General features: G+C 42.6%; 1 protein-coding gene across 2 annotated transcripts in view; it reads right to left on the reverse strand.

Annotated features, from left to right (window-relative positions):
• efhb (EF-hand domain family, member B) overlaps positions 1 to 20986 on the reverse strand; it is a 58157-nt gene that overhangs the window by 18970 nt on the left and 18201 nt on the right. For both annotated transcript variants that reach the window (XM_080209790.1, XM_080209782.1), the window contains exons 6-9: positions 9406 to 9535; positions 8433 to 8516; positions 5121 to 5188; positions 1967 to 2121 (exon numbers count right to left, since the gene is read on the reverse strand). In XM_080209790.1, coding sequence (XP_080065916.1) covers positions 1967 to 2121; positions 5121 to 5188; positions 8433 to 8516; positions 9406 to 9535 — 437 coding nt within the window. The remainder of the gene's footprint in view (positions 1 to 1966; positions 2122 to 5120; positions 5189 to 8432; positions 8517 to 9405; positions 9536 to 20986) is intronic.

Genomic DNA, 20986 nt, shown 5'->3' on the forward strand with positions numbered 1-20986 from the left:
TCCTATCAGGTTGCCAGTGAAGGCCTGCTGCCAGCCAGGATGTGTATTTCTTGCACAGCAAATCACCTAGAGGAAGTGGTGGATTGAACTAAGGAGAAGCATGGTGCAAACTCAAGCTGTCAACATTCATGTGCACAACACAAGGAGGAATGAATGTATTACACAGAAATGCAAACCTCTATAAATAAGGGCAAGGAATGGCCACCAGACCCACCACTTTTTTGGAAGTTGTGCAATGTTCTGCACTATCACCTCATCCCTTAATGATCTCCCAGGAGAAAAAGGGGTAAAGAGGACTGCAATAATCAGAAGAAACTCTGGAGAACTGTTCCTCAGTCTACAATCAAGCAAGGCTCAGAACAATTAAGGTATTCATTATGCTTCAAAATTGAATAACTAGCAGCTAAGGCTCTATAAATTTGAATCTCCTCTCTTTTCAGGAACTTGCCAAGTTTCCTTCTAAAAGAATGTCCAGAACATCTGGTCCAGTTGGCTCCCAGCAAAGAGGTATATTTTCCAGAATCTGATCTGGCTTTTTGACTTTGAATTTTACATACAATCTTTCCAATTCTTACCATTGCCATCCATTTCAAATAGCTTACCCAATTATATCATCGCATACCCCCAAACCTGATGTTCTCCAAGTAGCTTCAATTTAAAATCTGTCCTCACAACTAAAAGCTGTAAAATTATGCATCATTTTGGTCACCCTGCTTCAATAGTCACAATTACTAGTGTAATCCTGAAATAAAAATGGGAAATATAACTGCTACTTATTGTAATTAGGTAATGAAGGGGAGACAGTGATGTAGGGGCAATGTCACTCGACTAGTACTCCTTAGGCTCAAGTCAATGGTCTGGTTCAAATTTCACCATGACAACTGCTGGAATTTGAATTAAATAAATAAATCTGGAATATAAAGCTATTCTCACTATTGGTGACCATGGCAACTCTATTATCAATGGCTGGAAAATCCACCTGATTGTAAAAACCAATCTGATTCACAAATGCCTATTACATGTGAGTCCAGACCCACAGAAATATGACTGACCCTTAATTGTCTTCTGAAATGGCCTAACAAGTCACTGAACTCAAGGGCAATTAGGAACTGGCAACAAATGCTGGCTTTGCCAGCGACACCCACATCCAATGAAAGAATAAAGAAAAATGAAACTAATTGTTGCTAAAGACTGAGTACTAGGAGCTGGATTTCCCCATTCTAATTGAACAGTGAGTCCAAGAAGAAAATGGCCACCGTCCTGCACAGCTGCAAGTCCTGCCTCTGATCCCACTTTTCTCCAATGAATAGGGAAGGGACCAAGCCAAGCTCAATTAAATATATATCATTGCGTGCTCATTAAAAGCCCGTTTCCAGTAAGTTTATAAATTTTCAGCAAATTGTGCAGATTTCAGCAACTCTCTGGTGTTAGATCAGCTACCTGGTGGGGACAAGACATGGAGGTCGGAAGAATTTTCAAAGGTAAGTACAAATAATTTTTGTGGTGCCTGGCAATACAATGAGGCACAGGGAAATGAGTCTGTACAAACAGCTGTTCCTGCCACATCATGAGATGGCATCCTCCTGCCGCCCTCAGGAAAGAACGTTTCCCTCCTCTCCCTCAAGAGTGCCAGAGCTCCAGGTTCCATGTGCCATTTCAGGTTCCTGTGGTGCAGTGACAGGCTTTGGTACAAAGTGTCTCCCTTAGGGCAATCAGCAACCTCTGGAATGTGGCTGCCATGAGTGTCTGAAACCTGTTTTTGCTCCTACCCCACTAGCTTTAATTGGACAGGAAACCCTGTCTACATGTCAACTATGGATTCACCATCCAAAACACAGTCAAGGTCCCATCAGAGGCAAATTTCTGATACAAGAGTAGACCTTACTCCTGTTTCCGATCTCCAGCCAAGGTGTGCAATTGTGTATTTTTATAACTTCAGAACAATAATAGCACTAAAATCATTTACCTTATCATAATGACGGAAAGCTTCAAGAAGCGAGTTGAAATTATGAAAGTTAACTTTCATCAAATGCTGACGGAGAGTATTGAAGATCCCTCGATCCCTGTCGTTCTCTCGGAAGAATTTGGTAGGATTCCGATAGTAAATAAGGTCCCCAACACCTGAAAAAGAACGTATTCATTGAGATGAGGCTTTTTTAAGAATTCTGAGCATACATTGGATGAGCAGCACAATGCAGTTTACCTCTACAGAAGTTAAAGTTCAGAATGTATTTATACATCAGGTTGCGAATCCACTCATATGATTATGAATTATTTTGGCATTGTCCAATATATAACTACAGTGTTAAGCACGGACAATGTTTCAGCTTTAAAGAGGTAAAACTTATTTTTTATAGTAGATCCTCATTTATTTCAAGACAATAATCCAACAATATGTGGAGTTGAAATTATTGTATTGATGGAAAGCAGACATGATTAATATGCTAACTTTTTATCAAAAGTAAACCAGAATGCATATCTGATCAGGAGATCCAGCTGAGGATGGCAGCATTGTTAGTGAGAACAAAAGCACTACATTGGGTACAAAGAGTAAAATCAGGTGGAAATACAATGAAGCTTCATCTCACCTTCACATGCATGGCACTCACACCCACATCTTACAGCTTGCACGGACTGTCAGCTATTCAATCAGGACAACCAAATCAATCAAACACATTCACTGACACATTTCCCTGGACTGCAGGAAAAGGGGGTGCACAACCAGAGTTATCTATTGAGGGATGAGCATAATTGCAGATGCTAACCCTGAAGGAGGAGATAGTGACTTCCACCATTTCAGCCACCATCACATAGGCCATGATCAGCCGTGGTTGAAACAATCAAAGATAATGGTATCCTGAAACATAATCCTCCTTCTCATACCCACACAGACCTCATCCCACAATCTTTTCTGACTAACAAGCTCAAAGGTGTAAACGTGCACTTCTTGCTTCTCCTCACACCACAGCCCTACCCTTCTGCCTTTCTCTTTTTGAAGATCCAAGAACTGGAAACTGGCCAGGCACTGCTGGAAGAGCAAGAACTGAAAGATAAACAAAACAGTAACAAAGAATGACTGCCATCATAATTAATGACACTGTACATGCTTTCGAGGATAGCTTAGAGATGGGATCTGCACATGTTGAGATACTTAACATAAGTGGCCTGCAACCAAGGCAGGGAACAAGGGTTGCTCAGATGCCAGCTCACCAGAAGGCAAAAGGACACAGAAATTCTTGTGCAGGATGCTCAGGTGGGACAGATAAACTCTGCAGGATTTGTCCAATGAAATGCTTGGTGCATTTAGGGTGGTATACACGTTGTAGCAGTGCCTTCCCAGTAGTGTTAAAAGCATGGCTATTTTCATTGGTTCAGGTTTGTTCATTATGTCTGTTGCAATCTCATAGTTTTGCCATTGTAAGTAGAAAAACTGCCAATTCTGCCACGTATCACCGTCCATTTTGACTAGAGATGGGATTGGAATATTTATGAAGTTTGTAATGATAGAAAGCAGACATGACAGAGTCCACACACCCAGTTAAGTAATTTTCTCAGATTTATACTTTTCTGTGTGCCTTTCTAAATTGTGTCTTACCTGCAGCCTCAATCTATTTTATTTTGTTCTTTTCAGCAGTTTTTTTTTGCAGAATTGAACCTTTTTGTGTTCCTGGGTTCTCAGTGTATTCTCTGCATCTTTTCCATTTTTCCTATTTTTTCTGCACTTTTGTACACCATGCTTCATGTATAAGGACAGTAGTCTTCTTCAGTGTCTGTTGCTGTGAGAGGTTTTATTAACTGGCTAGAAAAGGCAGCTTACAGTGCCTACCTCATGGCATAATCACATGACTATGGCAAGCCAGTTAGTCAGGCAATAGAGGATTGCATTTCCAAAACCCAAATAGCCACCGTCTGGTTTGGGATGCTGGCTCAAATGCAACTGGGATATCAACAGACACAATTAACAGATCATGACTGCTGTCAGTTCGCAGGGCACTGACCTGCATGATACACTGCAAATGGTCATCCACAGCTGGATATTGAGTGGAAAGTGACATACTTGCATTTAATGACACCTTATACCAACAGACACCTGCAGGCTCTCAAAGCCACTTGATCACTTCACCTAATTCTCTGTGGCAAGAGAGAATAAACTGTACTCAGCACTCTTGGAATGCAGAACCTTATATAACAGTGCACAATAATGGCAAATGTTGCAAATATTACCTGAAAGGAACCAGACACATAATAGATTACTACTGAGATTACCTTCACAGCCAATAGCAATACCTTTCACAGCCTGCCCTGAGGCTACAGCTTTGGCAGTAATATCTGGTAAATTTCAGTGAGGGCATCCTCAGTGAAGTGCAGACCTCTGACACACTGTTTCTCGCAGAGATTCAGCAAGAGAATTTCTCTTTGGGTGGACATGGGTTCCTTGAGAACCCTTCTCCCCTCTCTTTTCCAGCAGATTTTCCTACTCATCCACCTCTGTTGATTCTCCCTATCATACTAATAGTCCAAGGCAGGTGCAATCTACTGCAGATATGTTTGGAAGCAAGTGGTTTGTGAAGAACTGTTGAAGACAGGATGAGGTCTTTCTGGTCTTGCCCCACCACTTCCTGTAGACTTGGGCAACTTCAAACAATTCCAGAAACCACCAAATACTTCTACAATCACAGCAGCAGCAAAGGCTGGTAGAAATTAATTTGCAACTAACCTGAAAGTAATCAATGATCCAGTTAAATAAAGATTGGGCCAGTGAGTGTGTGGCATTAGTGGTTCATCCCTTCTGTTGAATGCAAGTTCAGCTTCATGAGGTTGCTGTGAGCATTGACCACCAGTTTAGTAGGCATTGGTGCAACTCGCAAAAGAAACATATCAGTACAACACAGGTGGCATTCTGGAGGTAAAATAGACAAATCTTTTGGCCCCAACTCCAGTGGAGGGATGTTCAAATACTAAACAGTAATAAAGGGGAAATAAATACTAGTACACTGGAAATGCTATTAAGACAATTAAAATTATATTATTAGCTTTCATTCACAGTAGAGCTGGAAATTGCTAGAACCTAAACTGATGTTTATTCCACTGAAAATTTCAGTTTCTATTTAAATCATTACCATATTCATCAGGATGCAATAAAACACCAAACGTATGATCAGGGGGAATCTTCCGGGTATCAGCATTTCTGAAAGAACCCAAAAAAAGTGTCGTAAAAATCAAAGCAAATTGTTAATGACAAAATAGATTTTGAAAAAAAGTGATCAATGAAGTAAAATTTGACTCCATGACCTAAACATTAGGCTTCCTAAGTCTCCAAATTGGTAATTAAGAAATGTGGACATGCTTGCAACCAGAAGTACACCAAAAGAAGATACATCTCTTGCCTGTGCTTTAGGAGCATACCACTAGGTGCAGTAGCACGGTGCTTAGCACTACTGCTTCACAGTGCCAGGGACTCAGGTTCAATTCTGGGCTTGGGTGACTGTGTGGAGTTTGCACGTTCTCTTTGTGTCTGTGTGGGTTTCCTGGGTGCTAAATTGCCCCTTAATGTCCAAAGATGTTAGTTTAGGTAGATTAGCCAAGATACACTTTCAGAGAGGTGATGTAGATTTGATGAACCAATTTGCGTCCTTCTGCACTATAGGGATTCTATGATTCTATGATAGGTAGTTTTCATATATGACTACGCCAGTGCTTTCGCTTAGGAAAACGTACCTCACAGAATACTTAAGAAGCATTTAGAAGAACACTTGAAATGACAGCATACAAGGCTATGGACTAAGTGCTGGAAAATGGGATTAGAACAGTTAGGAGTTTGATGGCCAGGACAAACAAAATGGGCTGATGGACCTCTTTCTGTTCTGGATGGCACGATGGGAACACCTGTAACAAAATTAATTACCTAAATGTGAAGGCAAGAGAGGCATTGTTGCTCCTCCAAATCCTTAAGCTACAAGCCTAGGAAAAATCAGTTTCAACCAGTATTCTTATTTCCCTGTTTTTACTGCTTTTTCTTTCTGAGAAACCCAAGTTCTCCAGTCATGACCCCCCAATCCCGCTACCCCACTATCTCCCTATACTCCAAAACCCTGCTATCTTGCTTCATGAATCTTTCTTCCACGTAACCATCACTTACCTGTGGACAGCTGTCCACATTTATGGGCCATTGAAGCATCAGCAGCAGCCCCAACCTCCACAATGTTCCTTGTGATCTCCTCCTGTTGCTCCTCATTCCTGTGTTATCAGGTCTGAGAATCGATCTCTGGGGCTTCTTGCACCTTACCAGTCAGATGCTTTTGAATTTCTTTTCCAATATACTTCTTTTTCCTTTGGTCCAATCAAGTTTTTTTTTTCATTCAAGGGATGTGGACATCATTTATTGCCCATCCCTAGTTGCCCCTTGAATTGAGTGGCATTCTCGGCTATTTCAGAGAGCAGTTAAGAGTCAACCACCTGGATCTGATAAGGATAGCAGATTTCTTTCCCTAATGGTCATTAATGCATTAGATGAGTTTTTATGACAGTTGACATGACAACAATTAGACCCTGAATTCCAGATTTCTTTTATTTTTGAATTCAAATTTCACCATCTGCTGTGGTGAGATTTGAACCAGCGTCCCAGAGTATTATGAAGGCAAGGTACTGCGGATGCTGGAATCTGAAACAAAAACAGAAAATGCTGGAGAAACTCAGCAGGTCTGACTCCATCTGTGAAGAGAGAAGAGAGCTGTTTCAAGTCTGAATACCCTTTGTCAGAGCTCATCATCAAGGAGTACCCTGGTATTAAATAAGGGAAAAGTCATTGAAGAAACAACTAAAGTTGTTTGGGACAAGAACAATCCTCTGCAGTAATGTTCTGAGGCCATAATTATTGCCTTTAGAGAACCACTAATATCTTACTTTGCATAAGGGCATGGTGCCAGCCTAGAGGTTTTTTTTCCCTTTAGCCTTCAATGGCTTTAGTTTTCCAAAGACTCCTTGATGCTTTACTCAGCTAAATGTTACTTTAAGGTCATAGGCAGATACCCTCATCATTCCTCTAACATTCAGTTTGATGGTGCTACCCATTACTCTTTCCATCACTGTATTGATTGAAAGGAGACTTATAAGGCGGTAATGAATCTGGTTAAATTCACCCTAGTTTTTGAAGATACTACAGACCAGAACAGTCTTCCACAATGTCAGATAGTGTCATTGTAGTACTGGAAAAGTTTTGTTAGGCAAATGGCAAATCTTTAACGTTACAGCTAGGATGCTATAAGGGCCTTACTTCTGTCCAGTCATATTGTTAGGTCATTTTGAATAAGCAGAAATGAGAGGTTGTCTACACAAGGACTTTGGGTCACTAATGTGATAATGGATACAACGGTCTGCGAGAGACAGATTGGTGAGGACATGGTTCAGGTAGGGTACCTCATGTTAATTTTCTCACCAGCTAGCAGCTGGAGTCTAATAGCTACGTCTTCAAGATTCAGCCAGTTTAGTCAGCAGTGGTACAATGCAGCCATTATTGGTGAACAATGATGTTTGTCACCAGAGTATATTTTGTGCTTTGTTTCTCTTCCTCAAAATAAATTTCAACACTATGGGCATATAAGAACAGTTGAGAGCAGGAGAAGATCATATAGCCAAAGGGCCCCTTCTGTTTGACTGCTGACAACTGGCCTGTCCAGCTTTCTTGTTGCTGAACTTTGTAGTGATTGTTTACTAACAGGTGGCTTGTTAGGACATTTCAGAAGCATTAGCATAATGTGAACTGAAGTCAGTAGATGGAATTGGCAGGCAGTTTCCCTAAGGGACATTAGCTGAACTAGTTGAACTTATATAAGAATCATTCTTTATTGTGGTTATCTTTCCAGCATTAATCCCCAAATTTGACTTGAAATAGTCTCTAAGATAGAAGAGGCTTATATAGTATTGCTAGAAATAGTACCCAATAATCACTAGCAGTGAAAAATGTAGCTGCAAGATCTGGTAACCTACATGAAAGGAAACCAGGAGGTTTTTCACGGATGGATGAGCTAAGACTTTTCAAAAGAACTCCTTCGTCTTTCTTTAAGACGTACTGGTGCATTGGCTGTGCTAAATTCTCCCTCAGTGTACCTGAACAGGCACTGGAGTGTGGCAACTAGGGAATTTTCACAGTGAATCCATTGCAGTGTTAATATAAGTCTATTTGCGACACTAATAAACTTTAAACTTTTTTTATTTCTCAGAATCCTCTGTGATCAATTATCAATTACAAAGCAGAAAACAAAAAAAAACTGCTATTATTGTTTCTGTTCTGAAATTTTGCTAAATGTATTTGTTTCTGTGTTAGGGTTCGGCTGGCTGGTGAGTGGTATTTTTCCTAAATATTTAAGTTCTCATGAAATTTATATTAATGATTTATATTGAAATCTTTCTTCCAAAATTTAAATTGGACTTACGGATCATGGACTTTTCCAACTTGATGGTGTGTCTTTTCTCTGAAGTCATCAACTTTTTTTGATACGATCTTTGCAGACTTTTGCCTATGTTGAAAAGAAGCAATAGTAATTGTGAATATTTCAATAGAAGGTGCCTGTTTTGAATAAATCATAGGAAAGAAGTATCACAAGTTAACTAAAGTGAGAACATACATACGTTCAAAACTAATGGGCACGGAAAGACTAGCTTGTCTATCAAGCCTGCCCCACAATCAGAAAAGCAACACAGACTAACACGAATAGCAAATGTATTCCCATTTTTGACTAAATTGCCCAGTACTCCAGCATTCTTTGATAGGCAACATGCAGTCCCACAGATCGATGCAAATTCATTGTTTTAAAATCATCCAGTCTGATTTTCATGACAAGAACTTCATTTCTTTGGTTGCTGATTTGTCTAAGGTTTTCTTGAAAGGGTGGTCAATAACAGTGACAGATACGATAAAGTCACTGAATAAAAGCAAAAGCAATAAAAGCAAAAGCAAATCAGCTTGGACAAAAGGTCATCTGGACTCAAAACCTCAGCTCTTTTCTCACCTTACAGATGCAGCCAGACCTGTTGAGATTTTCCAGCATTTTCACTTTTGGTTTGACAAAGGCACATTTGGTGAGTCAGCTTTCTGATTCATCTGAAGTTTTTTTTTAACTAAGGTCAAAAGCCATGGAATATGGATCGGAGGTTAATGGAATGTGTGGGATAGATACCAAAAAATGTTCCAAACACCATTACAAGCCTTTACTAAACCTGGAGACAGTATTATAAACATAACACTGTATGAAATAACCAAAGCTAGAACAGTCTGGCACTGAACTTTGAATTGACAGAACAATCCCTTTAAACATCTCCAGCTATGTTTCATTGGCAGGGCTGCTTTTCATTAAACAGAAGAAAAACAAGGTGTTGCTACAATTAGTCATTAGAACAAATACTTACTGTTGCACTTCAGTTAGCCACTGTAATGTTTTTGCTGTTAATCTCCCATCATGAAAAGAAGGGGTCGCCAATCCAAATGTACTATATTTGCTGTATTTTGACCAGTCATATTTTCTGTCCCTCTGCTCTCCTATGGAAATATTTCAAAAAGATCTGTTTAAATCTTAGCCACTGATGTTATTATTTTAATCGCTATTCCATATCCTATTACAAACTCTTTCACCACCACTAAAGGCGGCATGGTAGCACAGTGGTTAGCACTGCTGCTTCACAGCTCTAGGGACCTGGTTTTGATTCCCAGCTCAGGTCACTGTCTGTGTGGAGTTTGCACATTCTCCTCGTGTCTGCGTGGGTTTCCTCCAGGTGCTCCGGTTTCCTCCCACAGTCCAATGATGTGCGGGTTAGGTTGATTGGCCATGCTAAAATTGCCCCTTAGTGTACTAGGATGCTTAGGTTAGAGGGATTAGCGGGTAAAATGTGTAGGGATATGGGGGTAGGACCTGGGTGGGATTCTGGTCGGTGCAGACTCGATGGGTCGAAGGGCCTCTTTCTGTACTGTAGGGTTCTATGATTTGTATAAACAAATGCTGACATTCTGAACCAGCCATTCAACCAATGTCAGACAGATTGACGTATATTCATCAGGTGGAATTTTACGACCTCATCGCGCTCATTTTTTGGCAGGAAAACGTAAAATTGGGAGTGATCTGACTAGTGGGAATGGCGCCCATTTTCGTGCCCATTCCCACGTTACCAAACTCTCTCCCCTTCCCCAACCACTTTCCACTCTCCCACCTCTATATTGATAAGATGGCTTTGGCAATGCAACCCATTGATCTTACTTTTTTTTGATTGCTTCTGGAACTGAGGAGGAGGAGCAGGAGAATGAATTGTGGACACAGAAGGCCCAGGCCATCCCACTCAGAGAGGAGAAGGAGACAGCTGGTGGAGGCAACACATGGCCACCATTCACCCCAAGGAGGGGGTGCAGGAGAAAGAGGGAGCAAAGGCCCCAGCAGTGTAGCACGAGTGTCCTTTGACCAGCTGTTGAACATCGTATGCCGCCAACAGCTGTTTCTAAGAGAAGAAAGTGCACCACCTGTGCCATTTGTTGCAAGACCTGGTACCTCAGGGCAGAGAGGGGCACCCACTCCCGGTGGCTGTGAAAGTGACGGCCGCCTTAAACTTTTATGACACAGAGTTCTTCCAGGCCACCAGTGGAGACCTTTGTGGCATCTCACAATCATCCACCCACAAGTATGTGGAAGAGGTCACAGATGCCTTGTAAGTCCAGGCTGGCCAGTGTATTAAATTTGACCTGGACCAGGCCCAGCAGGAAACCTGGGCTGCAGGATTCGCAGCCATCTCGGGGATGCCCAATGTACAGGGGGCTATAGAATGCACCACGTCGCCCTTAAGGCCCTGGAGAAAAATCCTGGAAGATGAACAGAAAAGGCTTTCATGGCGTCAATGTACAGTTGGTGAGTGACCATCAGCTGGACATAATGCATATCAGTGCCAGATACCCTGGCAACATGCATGACACTTTATACTGAGGAGCTCTGATGTCCTAGACGTTTTTGAGTAAGAGCCCAGGGAGCAGAGATGGTTTGTGGGATACATGGGATACCCACATTGGACTTGGCGGATGATGCCTGTACGGAGGCCTGAGACTAAGGCAGAGACCCGATACAATGAGGTCCACATTGCCACCTGACCAATCATGGAGCGGTGCACAGCATTCCTCAAAATACCTGGACTACCCTAGCAGGGCCCTCCAATATAGCCACCTGATATTGTCCCTTACTGTCGTGGTGTGCTGTGCCTGCACAACCTGACAGCAATGGGGAGACCTTTTGGGGGAGGAGGAGATGGAGGCCAACCAGTCAGGCATAGCTGGGGAGGAGGCTGCCCAGGAGGAGGAGGAAGGAGAGGAGGAGGATGATGACGACACTGAGCAACACCACCTAGCCACGGGAGGGCTGGTGGCAACAAAGGCCAGGCATGCAAGGACGAAGAGGAAGACCCTGATCACCATGTGCTTTGGAAACTAGGGGCCTGAGTTGCCGCATGTGGGTTCCAGCACCCCTGTGCACTTCTGTAGCCAGTGAATCATTTGAGCAGCTTGATTTGCAGAGTTGTATTGAGGGCTCTTGCCCACTGACATCAGCATGCATGGTTCCTCAGCAAAGTCAGGGTAAATACATTCCTGTTGGAAGCTAATCAGAGACTTATTAGTCACAGTTGTGGGGTGAAATAACATTTATTGGTGCCAATAAAAGTGCCATTTAAGTAAGTGCTAATATAACAAGTGAAAATGAGACTTTAAAGTGCCAAAATATTCTATCTAACTGGTGTTCTACTTCATCTCTGCCATCTTAGTGCCGCTACATCTTCTCAATTGTATGTGGCCTTCACTACACCTCGGTGTCTCTTCAGGATGTACGGTGGAGGTGGAGGTGGCCAGCTGCTTATCATGCCTCGTGGCCTGTAGTGCCCTTGGTGATCATCTTCTGGAGAACCTGGACCTTGAAGCCCTGGCCAGCTTCCAGGTGTCACGGATGTATCCACACCATTCTGTTCATCCTGCTGCCCCTGAGATGCCTCAGTGTCAGAAAAGGGGGAATCAGAAGGTGTAGCCACAGCCACAGCCTCCTGGGTGGAAGGCTTCGGCATGGGCTCGAGCCCTGCCTCCTCCCCCCAGGGTTCCTGTGGACCCCTGGGTCACTCCATGGGACAGCAGTGCTTCTACAGTGAGATCCAGAAGCTCCACTATCACCTGCCCTGCCAATCCTGGAGGACCTGCGTTCTTGTCATGGTGGGCGAGCTCTCAGCGATGGCCCTCTGAGTCAGTGAGCTATCTGTCTATGGCCACAGCAAGTGCCCTCAGAGACTGGGCCATACTCTGCAGCCCCTCAGCCATGACCCTTTATGAGTTGGCCCCATTCTCAAAGGCTGCTGCCATAGCCCACTGTGTCCCAGCGCTTATCCCAGTGCAAGCTCTGCAGCCTCTAAGCCATGACCCTCTGTGACTGGGTTATGTTCTCAAGGGCTGTAGCCATAGCCTGCTGTGCCTTAGCGCTGTCCTGCTGGCTCTGCAGCCCCTCAGCCATGACTGGGTCACATTCTCAGGGCTGCTGTGTCATGGCTCTGTCCCGCTGGATCTCTTGCAAGCTCTTGAGCCTCTTATTTCCAGAAGTCCGGTGTGGCCATCAGCCCCTCCTGCATTCCCTGGCTTTGTTGCTGCATCTCCAGCAGCTGAGGGAGAAGTGATCCCAGAAGTCCAGCATGTAGCCTGGAGCAGCTGAGTCCTCACATCCGGCAGACCCCTGTGTGCTCGAGGTCTCAGACATTCTCTCCTCCACCCGATGTACATCAGCAGATGTGTTGTGCACATCAGAGTGTGACCTAGATGCCTCAGCATTAACTGGACCTGCCAATGTGAATGTCTCTGGGATGGTGAGCTGCAAGGTGGAAGCTGACGCAAAACTGATGCCAACCTCGGAGGTCCCATCATTAGCTTCCTCTGAGGAGTCTTCCGAGCTGTCAGGGGCGATGCTAGATGGCCCGGGCGGGTCTGGGTCCTTCCTGTAACACAGGAAGCAAGGTTAAGTGCAAGGGAGGTGCAGGAATCTGAGCTGCATGTAAATTACTTCAGATATCTCCAGCGAGCAGAGGATTGGCAGGTGCTCACTTCTGTGCTGCAGGCTGACCTGGCTGTCGCTAATGGTGTGGATGCCTTCCTCTCCCGCAAGCTCCAGTGCAGGCTCCTCAAAGCGGGTGAGGACCTGGATCTCAGGTACACCTCTCATCTCAGGCTTTCGTCAGAGCTGACAAAGGGTCATCCGGACTCAGAACGTTTGCTCTACTCTCTCTCCACAGACCTGCTGAGATTTTCCAGCAATTTTCTGTTTTTGTGCAATATTTATCCAATTTTTCTTTCTTGTATTGTAATCCTGACATTTATAATTGAGGTTAATGTTATGGGGCATCCTTTACTTTAATTATGGGTAATGTGTGTAGTGCCACAGAAGTGGTGAGTAAGCAGTTTGGTATAGAGGTGGGTGAGTATGGCCCTGTTAGTCCTCATGATGGATGAGGAAAACCCCCTTTAGAATTAATGATGTTTTCTTTTGTTTTGTTAGTTGGGGTTAAAGAATCCTTGGCGGTCTCTTTTGAAGGCACAGACAGACCATGTATCCTGGAAACGATTAAGTTTTACTGTCACTGGCATCTCCAGTATAGTTGGAGCTGAAGGAAATATTTACTGGTGCACACCTGAATGTGGTCAGGGAATCCTTGGCTTTATTTTGGTGGGTTTCCTATATTTTCCTTGGCTGCGTGAATTGTGGCTCCTAGAATGTATGGTGGGCACATCATCCTATTGGGAGGAGGAGATTCTGGCCCTCCCCTGAGATATCCTGCTGTGGATGCACAGATGACTCCTCCTCCTGTTGTTAGGGTTTCATTGAGGAGGGGAAACTGGGTGGAATTCTATTGGTGGCAGGGCTTGAATAGAGTCTCCAGTCTAATTGGAGATAGGGGAAGTTTATTTTCTTTGAAGCCCAGGGGTGGCATGAGTATTCCTGGCTTGTCAGCCTTCTTTTAATTATGTCATTATTCCATGTTTACCTTGGCTAAATTATCCATTCCCGGACCCTGCGGAGAATATACTAGATGAGGGAGAATGTCCTCTTTTGGGGAATTCTACAGCTCTCTTTCTTGATGTTTAGGTTCCCCTGGAGGGCAGGGATAGTATCCTGTTGTTTGTGGAGCCTCAGTGTGAACCCAAATAATGGGGCTCCGCATTATTTGAGTTTCTCCTATGAGGTTATGTGGCTATGTTCCTAATATTCTCATGTGACAGTGTGCACTGTCAAATCACATCTTATGTCTATGGTCTTATTTTGGTGTTCCTCTCTCTCTCCGAGGTTTCATTTTGTTATCTGGATCGGTGGGATACTGATATAAACTCCAATTTATTATATTTGATCAAACTGGGTTTCCCTCATCTTATCGGAAGGGGAGAAGATTGTCTTTGGGTAGAGGATAAGGGGGCAGGGAGATCTACAACCAGGGAACACAACCTCAGGATAAAGGATAGGTCATTTAGGACTAAGACAAAGGGGAATTTCTTCACTCAGAGTGTGGTAAATATTTGGAATTCTCTAGCCCAGAGGATAATGAAGGCTCAGTAATTGAGCATGTTCAAGATGGAGATCAATAGATTTTGCAGTCTTAAAATCATCAAGGGATCCTAGGATAAAGTGGGAAAATGACATTGAGATAGGGAATCAGCCATGATCTCACTGAATGGTGGAGCGAGCTCAAGGGATTGAATCCAAAAGAGGAAATGCTGGAAAATCTCAGCAGGTCTGGCAACATCTATAAGGAGAGAAAGGAAAGATTCCAGCATCCGTAGTAATTTGCTTTTATGAAGGGATTGAATGGTCAGCTTCTGCTTCCATTTCCTTCATCCCTGTTCTGTTGCTCATTTAGCTACATATTGTTTGATAGTCAATTTACATTATGTTTTGCTGCTAATCATATTAAAAGCAAATGGGTTGGACTGGAAAATACACAACTGTAGAATCTGCAAGGAAATTCAAAAACTTCAGATTTTTCTTTCTAGGAGATCCCTTATGAATAATGATAAAATATATCTTTGCTAATAGGTATCAAGAGAAAGAAGAATGTAAGAAATGAGCAAGGGTAGATCATTCGGTTCTTCGAGTCTCCATTGTCATTCAATACGATCATGGCTGATCAACTCAATTTTCCTGTCTGCTCCTCCTTGATTCCCTAAAAAAATCAAAAATCTTACAATCTATCTTGCAATTACTCAATGATAGAGAATCAAGAACCCTCTGTAATTGACAATTCAAAAGATTCACAATCTTCTGAGTGAAAAGAATTCTCTTCATCTCAGTCTTAAATGATTGACTCCTCATTCTGAGACTCCTCACCTCTATTCTAGATATCATGGCCAGTGGAAGAGTCTGTGTGTCTTCATGCATTGAAATAAAGAGACTTTAACTTATTTTTACTGCTATTTTTGAGGGGACCTTATTTACTGATGCATTAATTCTCTCTCTAGCTGTCCCACTTAGTTCATCTTTAGCCACAGCTCTACAGTGCTTTATCCTCTTGCTTTTTCTCTTTATACTTCTAAATCTGCCTTCTTCTGAAACCCAATGGGTGGGATTTTATAGCCTAGCTCGTACAGAAACCTTAAAATCCCACCTGAGGTCAACTGACCCTTCCCAGGCCTGCCCTTACCCACTCCAATTCCTGTGGCGGGTGGGCCAGTAAAATTCCAGCCAGTAAGTCAACTGTAAAGTTCAACCATATCTGATGAGATGGGCAAGAGTCGTATGTCCTCATGGATCTCTTAGCATCTTCTCTTAAACTCCCTCTGTCTCAAGGCAATGCCTGCCTCCTGTGGAGTTAAAACTTGTGGGCCAATTTGGATTCCTCAGAGAACACTTCAGAAGCAGCTTACAAAGCGTGAAACTGTTCTTTTGTCATTTTGTCAATGGATTCATTCATCCTAAGCAGGCTGATTAAACTTGCTCAGCTTTTAACATTAGCAGGCCAGCATACAATTAGACGTGGAATTTAAGAGTCAGATTAGTATACTGACATGCTCTAACTGGGCTACTCCAGCCACCCTGCAAGATGATTGGATACAGCAACATTTATTATACAGAGGAAAACCCATGACAATTGCAGCTAGCCAGCAGCTTAATGGTCTTACCTGTATTAACATATACAATTATGTTTCAACAGGACTCTGTTCCTGTTGTTTGATACGCTGTATAATAATCCTGAAAAATGTGCCACTGCAACATATATGCCTCAAAACTAATCCACAGTATTGCTGCTAAAAACATGGAATTAGAAAGCACTTCATCTTGAGGGGTTGCAGATAGGTAGGTAGAAGGTGAAATGTTAAAAAGATTGAGTATTGACTGTTGCCACTGATAGGATCTCAGCCTCCAGAGGCTTGTCAGGGATTGTCAAGTAAAAGTTTGTTGCCTAAGCAGTGGAATGATTGAATGGTTAACAAAAGGCTAACACGCTGCTACAGCAAGTAATTGGGAGAGCTAATAGATTGTATTCATTTACTGGAAGGGGAATTGAATACAAAAGTAGGGAGATTGCAACCCATTGGCGAGATCACAATACGACTGTGTATTGTATTGGTCTCCATATTAAAGGAAGGATGTAAGTGCACTGGAAGCAGTTCAGAGAAGGTTTGCTAGACAAATGCTTGGAATTGGTGGGTTGTCTTTTGAGGGAAGATTGAACAGGTGAGGCTTGTATCCGCCGCAGTTTAGAAGGGTAACTTGATTGAGATATTTAGGTACTGAAGGGTCTTGAAAGGGTGGATGGATGTGGAGAGGATGTTTCTTCTTGTGTGGGAATCTAAAACTAGAGGTTTAAAAATAAGTGGTCACCCATTTAAGACAAAGATGAAGAAAAGAAACTTTTCTCAGATGGTCATGAGTTGTTGAAACTCTCTTCTTCAAAAGGCAGTATAAGCAGAGTCATTGAATGTTTTCAGGCGTTAGCGAGGGATTCTTAATAATGTTAAGGGAATGGCTGATGGTAAATGCCAAGTTGTTCAAATCCCAGATGAGAAACTAGAAACAAGTACCCTCAACTGAGGAGAGGTTTGAAATCCAAAATATGAAGTCCCCAACTCTTTTTTTTTACACTTAGCCGAAAGGCCATTTTACATATAAGATTTTTTTTTAAACTTTATTCCAATCCAATCAAGTCAAATTAAACCCAATTCAGAGTCCCAACAAGTTGGGACATTCCCGATCCAAGCTGACAAGACAGGGCTCTCACCTCCTGTCTTGGGCTTGATCTACATGATCCAAGCTGATTGGAGTAGGTGTAGCTCCTCCTCCAAGGCTTGATCTCATTTGCATCTTAGCCAAAAGGCCGAGATGCTGCTTTAAAAAATTGCTTCAAATGAAGCTGAAATGTAGCCTAATGACTTCAACCAAGTGCAGCATGTCGATACTACACTTGATCTTAGCCAAAAGGCCGAGGGTGTCACTGGTAATTTATTACCCATCCTACAAACTATTCATATACTGTATCCATTGTTACTAGGTAAACATGTGTTTGCAGTGTTGTTAGGGTAATCAACAACTCAGATGTACTAGTTCCATTTAACCATTACTGTGTCCATGCTGTAATTATCTTACTCACATATTCTCAGCTTCAAATATATGGCCAGAACATAACCCACAGAATGTATTCCAATTTCTTGGATTTCCCTGATGTTTTCATGACAATAAGCAAGGTTATCAGGGATAGCAGGAATGTGGAGCTGAAGTTGCACTTGATTGGCAGAGCAGGCTTGAAGGTCTACTGACTACTGCTCCTAATTTGTATAAACATATGTAATTCAGTTTGCTTTCATAATACCCTCACATTCATCTGCTTGGAAGCAGATAAGAAATGCTGGATACTGTGGAGAGGAAGAAAAATGCCCTAATAAATAAATCAATCACAAAATATCTCAATGTTTACCAGTATGATTAATGTCTCTTTTTGACAGTTACTTATTCACTTTATACAGATGTGGTCTCACCAATGGGCTGATTTTATGAGTTACTCACTGTAATGTAGAACACAGTTTAATATGTGATACTCGCTGCTGAAAGCAACAGAATGAATGAGAAATCCATGGGGAAAAGTTTCATGGTGCTACCACCCCATTTGTGCTTACAATAGAATGGTAGCAAGGTGAAAGTAGTGCCATGGTTAGTGACAATAACTTAGCACTAATACTATTCAACCAGTTTTCAATCAGATCTCCATCCAAGCTGTCAGATTTGATGTTGGAATCAGTCAGAAGGCTCAGGCATATATGCCATTAGGGATTGGTTGATGCATTAAGAAACCCCATAGTTATTGACATCTCAATTCCCCAGAATATCAATCCCTGCTCCTGCTAACCAACCATGTACAATACATACTAGATTGTACTCATTGTTCATGAAAATTAAAGAGGTTTTAAGCTAGAAAAGGTGAAAATGTGGATGGAGACATGGGACATATTTTTATGGCAGTCACGTATAGATTTGAATCTTGAAGAGTTCCAACTTTACTGTATTTCCTGTACACAAGATGCTCATGACTCTTAAGAGTTCCTTCACTTAATCCCAATACTTACTCCTCCCATTTTTAAAGTGCTCTTGCAGTCCCTTCCCATTGCTCTATTTTAGCTTTTAGAGTGCTTTTAAACTCTATCTACCTTCCCTAGTGCAGACATTTCAGCCCTAACTAACCTTCAGAAACACAACCTGCCACTGGAGGACGTGTTTCAAACTGGAAGCTTGCTGACTATATCAATATAAAAATCCAGAGCCTTAACAGAATGTGTCTAACATTGACTTGTTCAGGTGGCTGCTACACAAGTCCCATCACCCGAAGAGTAGTCCAATTAAGGATTCTCCCCTCTCATAAATTCTGATAAAGACAAATCCTGTATCTAAGGCATATGCAACAAGCCACTGTGTTCCAATCTTAAAAATTACCACCTGATTTCAATTGGTACAGTAGTCGTCATAAGAAACAATTTTGTTCTTCCTAATTTGCACATTGCAACTAACCAGGAATTCAAAATAAATGGATATCACTTACAGAAATCATGATATGGGGATGCCAACGTTGGACTGGGATAGGCATGGTAAGGAGTCTTACAATACCGGGTTAAAGTTCAATAGGTTTATTTGGAATCATGAGCTTTCAGAGCACTACTTTTTCATCAGGCGGGCGGCCCCATTGGAAATCTGTACTGCCTCCCAAAGATACACAAGGCCAATACACCCGGCCATCCCATTGTATCAGGCAATGGACCTTGTGTGAGAACCTCTCCAGCTACATTGAGGGCATCCTGAAACCCATCATACAAGGAATCCCCAGCTTCTGTCATGACACCACGGACTTCTTACAGAAACTCAACACCAATGGACCAGTTGAACCAGGAATACCTCTCATCACAATGGATATCACAGCACTCTACATCAGCATGCCCCATGATGAATGCATTGCTGCAACAGCCTTAGTATTCAACACTGACAACTGCCAATCTCCAGAAGCAATTCATCCTTTTCATCCTGGACCACAATGTCTTTACCTTCAACAACCAATTCTTCATCCAGACACACAGAACAGCCATGGGGACCAAATATGCATCTCAATGTGCCAACATCTTCATGCACAAGTTCGATCAAGTCCTCTTTACCACACAGTACCTTCAACCAATGCTGTACCAGACAAATTGATGACATTTTCTTCCTTTGGACTCACTGAAACAACAATACGATTACATCATTAAGTTCCATCCCACCATCAGACTCAGCATGGGCTACTCTCCAGAATCAGCTGTATTCTTGGACACATGCATCTCCATCATGGACAGTCACCTCAGCATTTCACATTACTGCAAGCCCACAGATAAACTGACGATGCTCCACTTCTTCTTCAGCTTCCACTCTAAACATGTTAAAGAAGCCAACCACTATGGACAAACTCTTCATATAATCAGGATCTGCTTAGATGAGGAGGAATGCAACAGGCACCTACAGCTGAAGGATGTGCTTGCAAGAATGGGATATGGTTCTTTACTCATCGATCGACAGTTCCGACATGCCACAGCAAAAATCCGCACCGACCTCCTCAGAAGAAAACACGGAACACAAACGACAGAGTACCCTTCGTCATCCAGTACTTCCTCGGAGGGGAGAAACTACGACATCTTCTTCAGAGCCTTCAACATGTCATTGATGAAGATGAACTTAGAACATAGAACAGTACAGCGCAGTACAGGCCCTTCAGCCCTCGATGATGGGCCGACCAGTGGAACCAATCTAACCTAAACTATTCCAATATTATCCATATGCCTATCCAATGCAGGCAGGGCATTCCACGCCCTTACTACCCTCTGAGTAAAGAGCCTATCTCTGACATCCGTACTATATTTATCACCCCTCAATTTAAAGCTATGTCCCCTCGTGTTAGCCATCATCCGAGGAAAAAGGCTCTCACTGTCCACCTTATCTAATCCTCTGATCATCTTGAATGCCTCAATTAGGTCACCTCTTAACCTTCTTCTAAAGAAAACAACCTCAAGTCCCTCAGCTTTTCCTCATAAGACCTTCCCACCATACCAGGCAACATCCTGGTAATTCTCCTCTACACCCTTTCCAATGCTTCCATTGGGGTTATAGAGTCTACTGGCTAGCTGGAAGCAGATCTCTGGCCTTCCTGGAGTGAAAAATCTGCTGTTGATGGTTGGCTTGCCTGGAGTCTCTTTTTCCATGGTATTTTGGGAAGCTGTTCTGACTTCAAGCTGTTCTATGTGCATATTGAGAAGGCTACTAGAAGTTACAAGGTTGGGAAGTCAGAATTTCAGTTCTCCACCCAAAGGACTAAGTTCCAGCATCACCTGAGCATTCATACTTTGCTGTGCTAAACCTGTGGGACCAAGGGTTTTGTTTCTGTGATTTGATTGGTTGGAATGGTGTTTAGCTGTTTACACAATATCATGGTTTTT

The sequence above is a fragment of the Carcharhinus amblyrhynchos genome, chromosome 2, assembly GCF_965287045.1.
Source record: "Carcharhinus amblyrhynchos chromosome 2, sCarAmb.v2.hapA, whole genome shotgun sequence".
NCBI classification, from domain to species: Eukaryota; Metazoa; Chordata; class Chondrichthyes; order Carcharhiniformes; family Carcharhinidae; genus Carcharhinus; species Carcharhinus amblyrhynchos.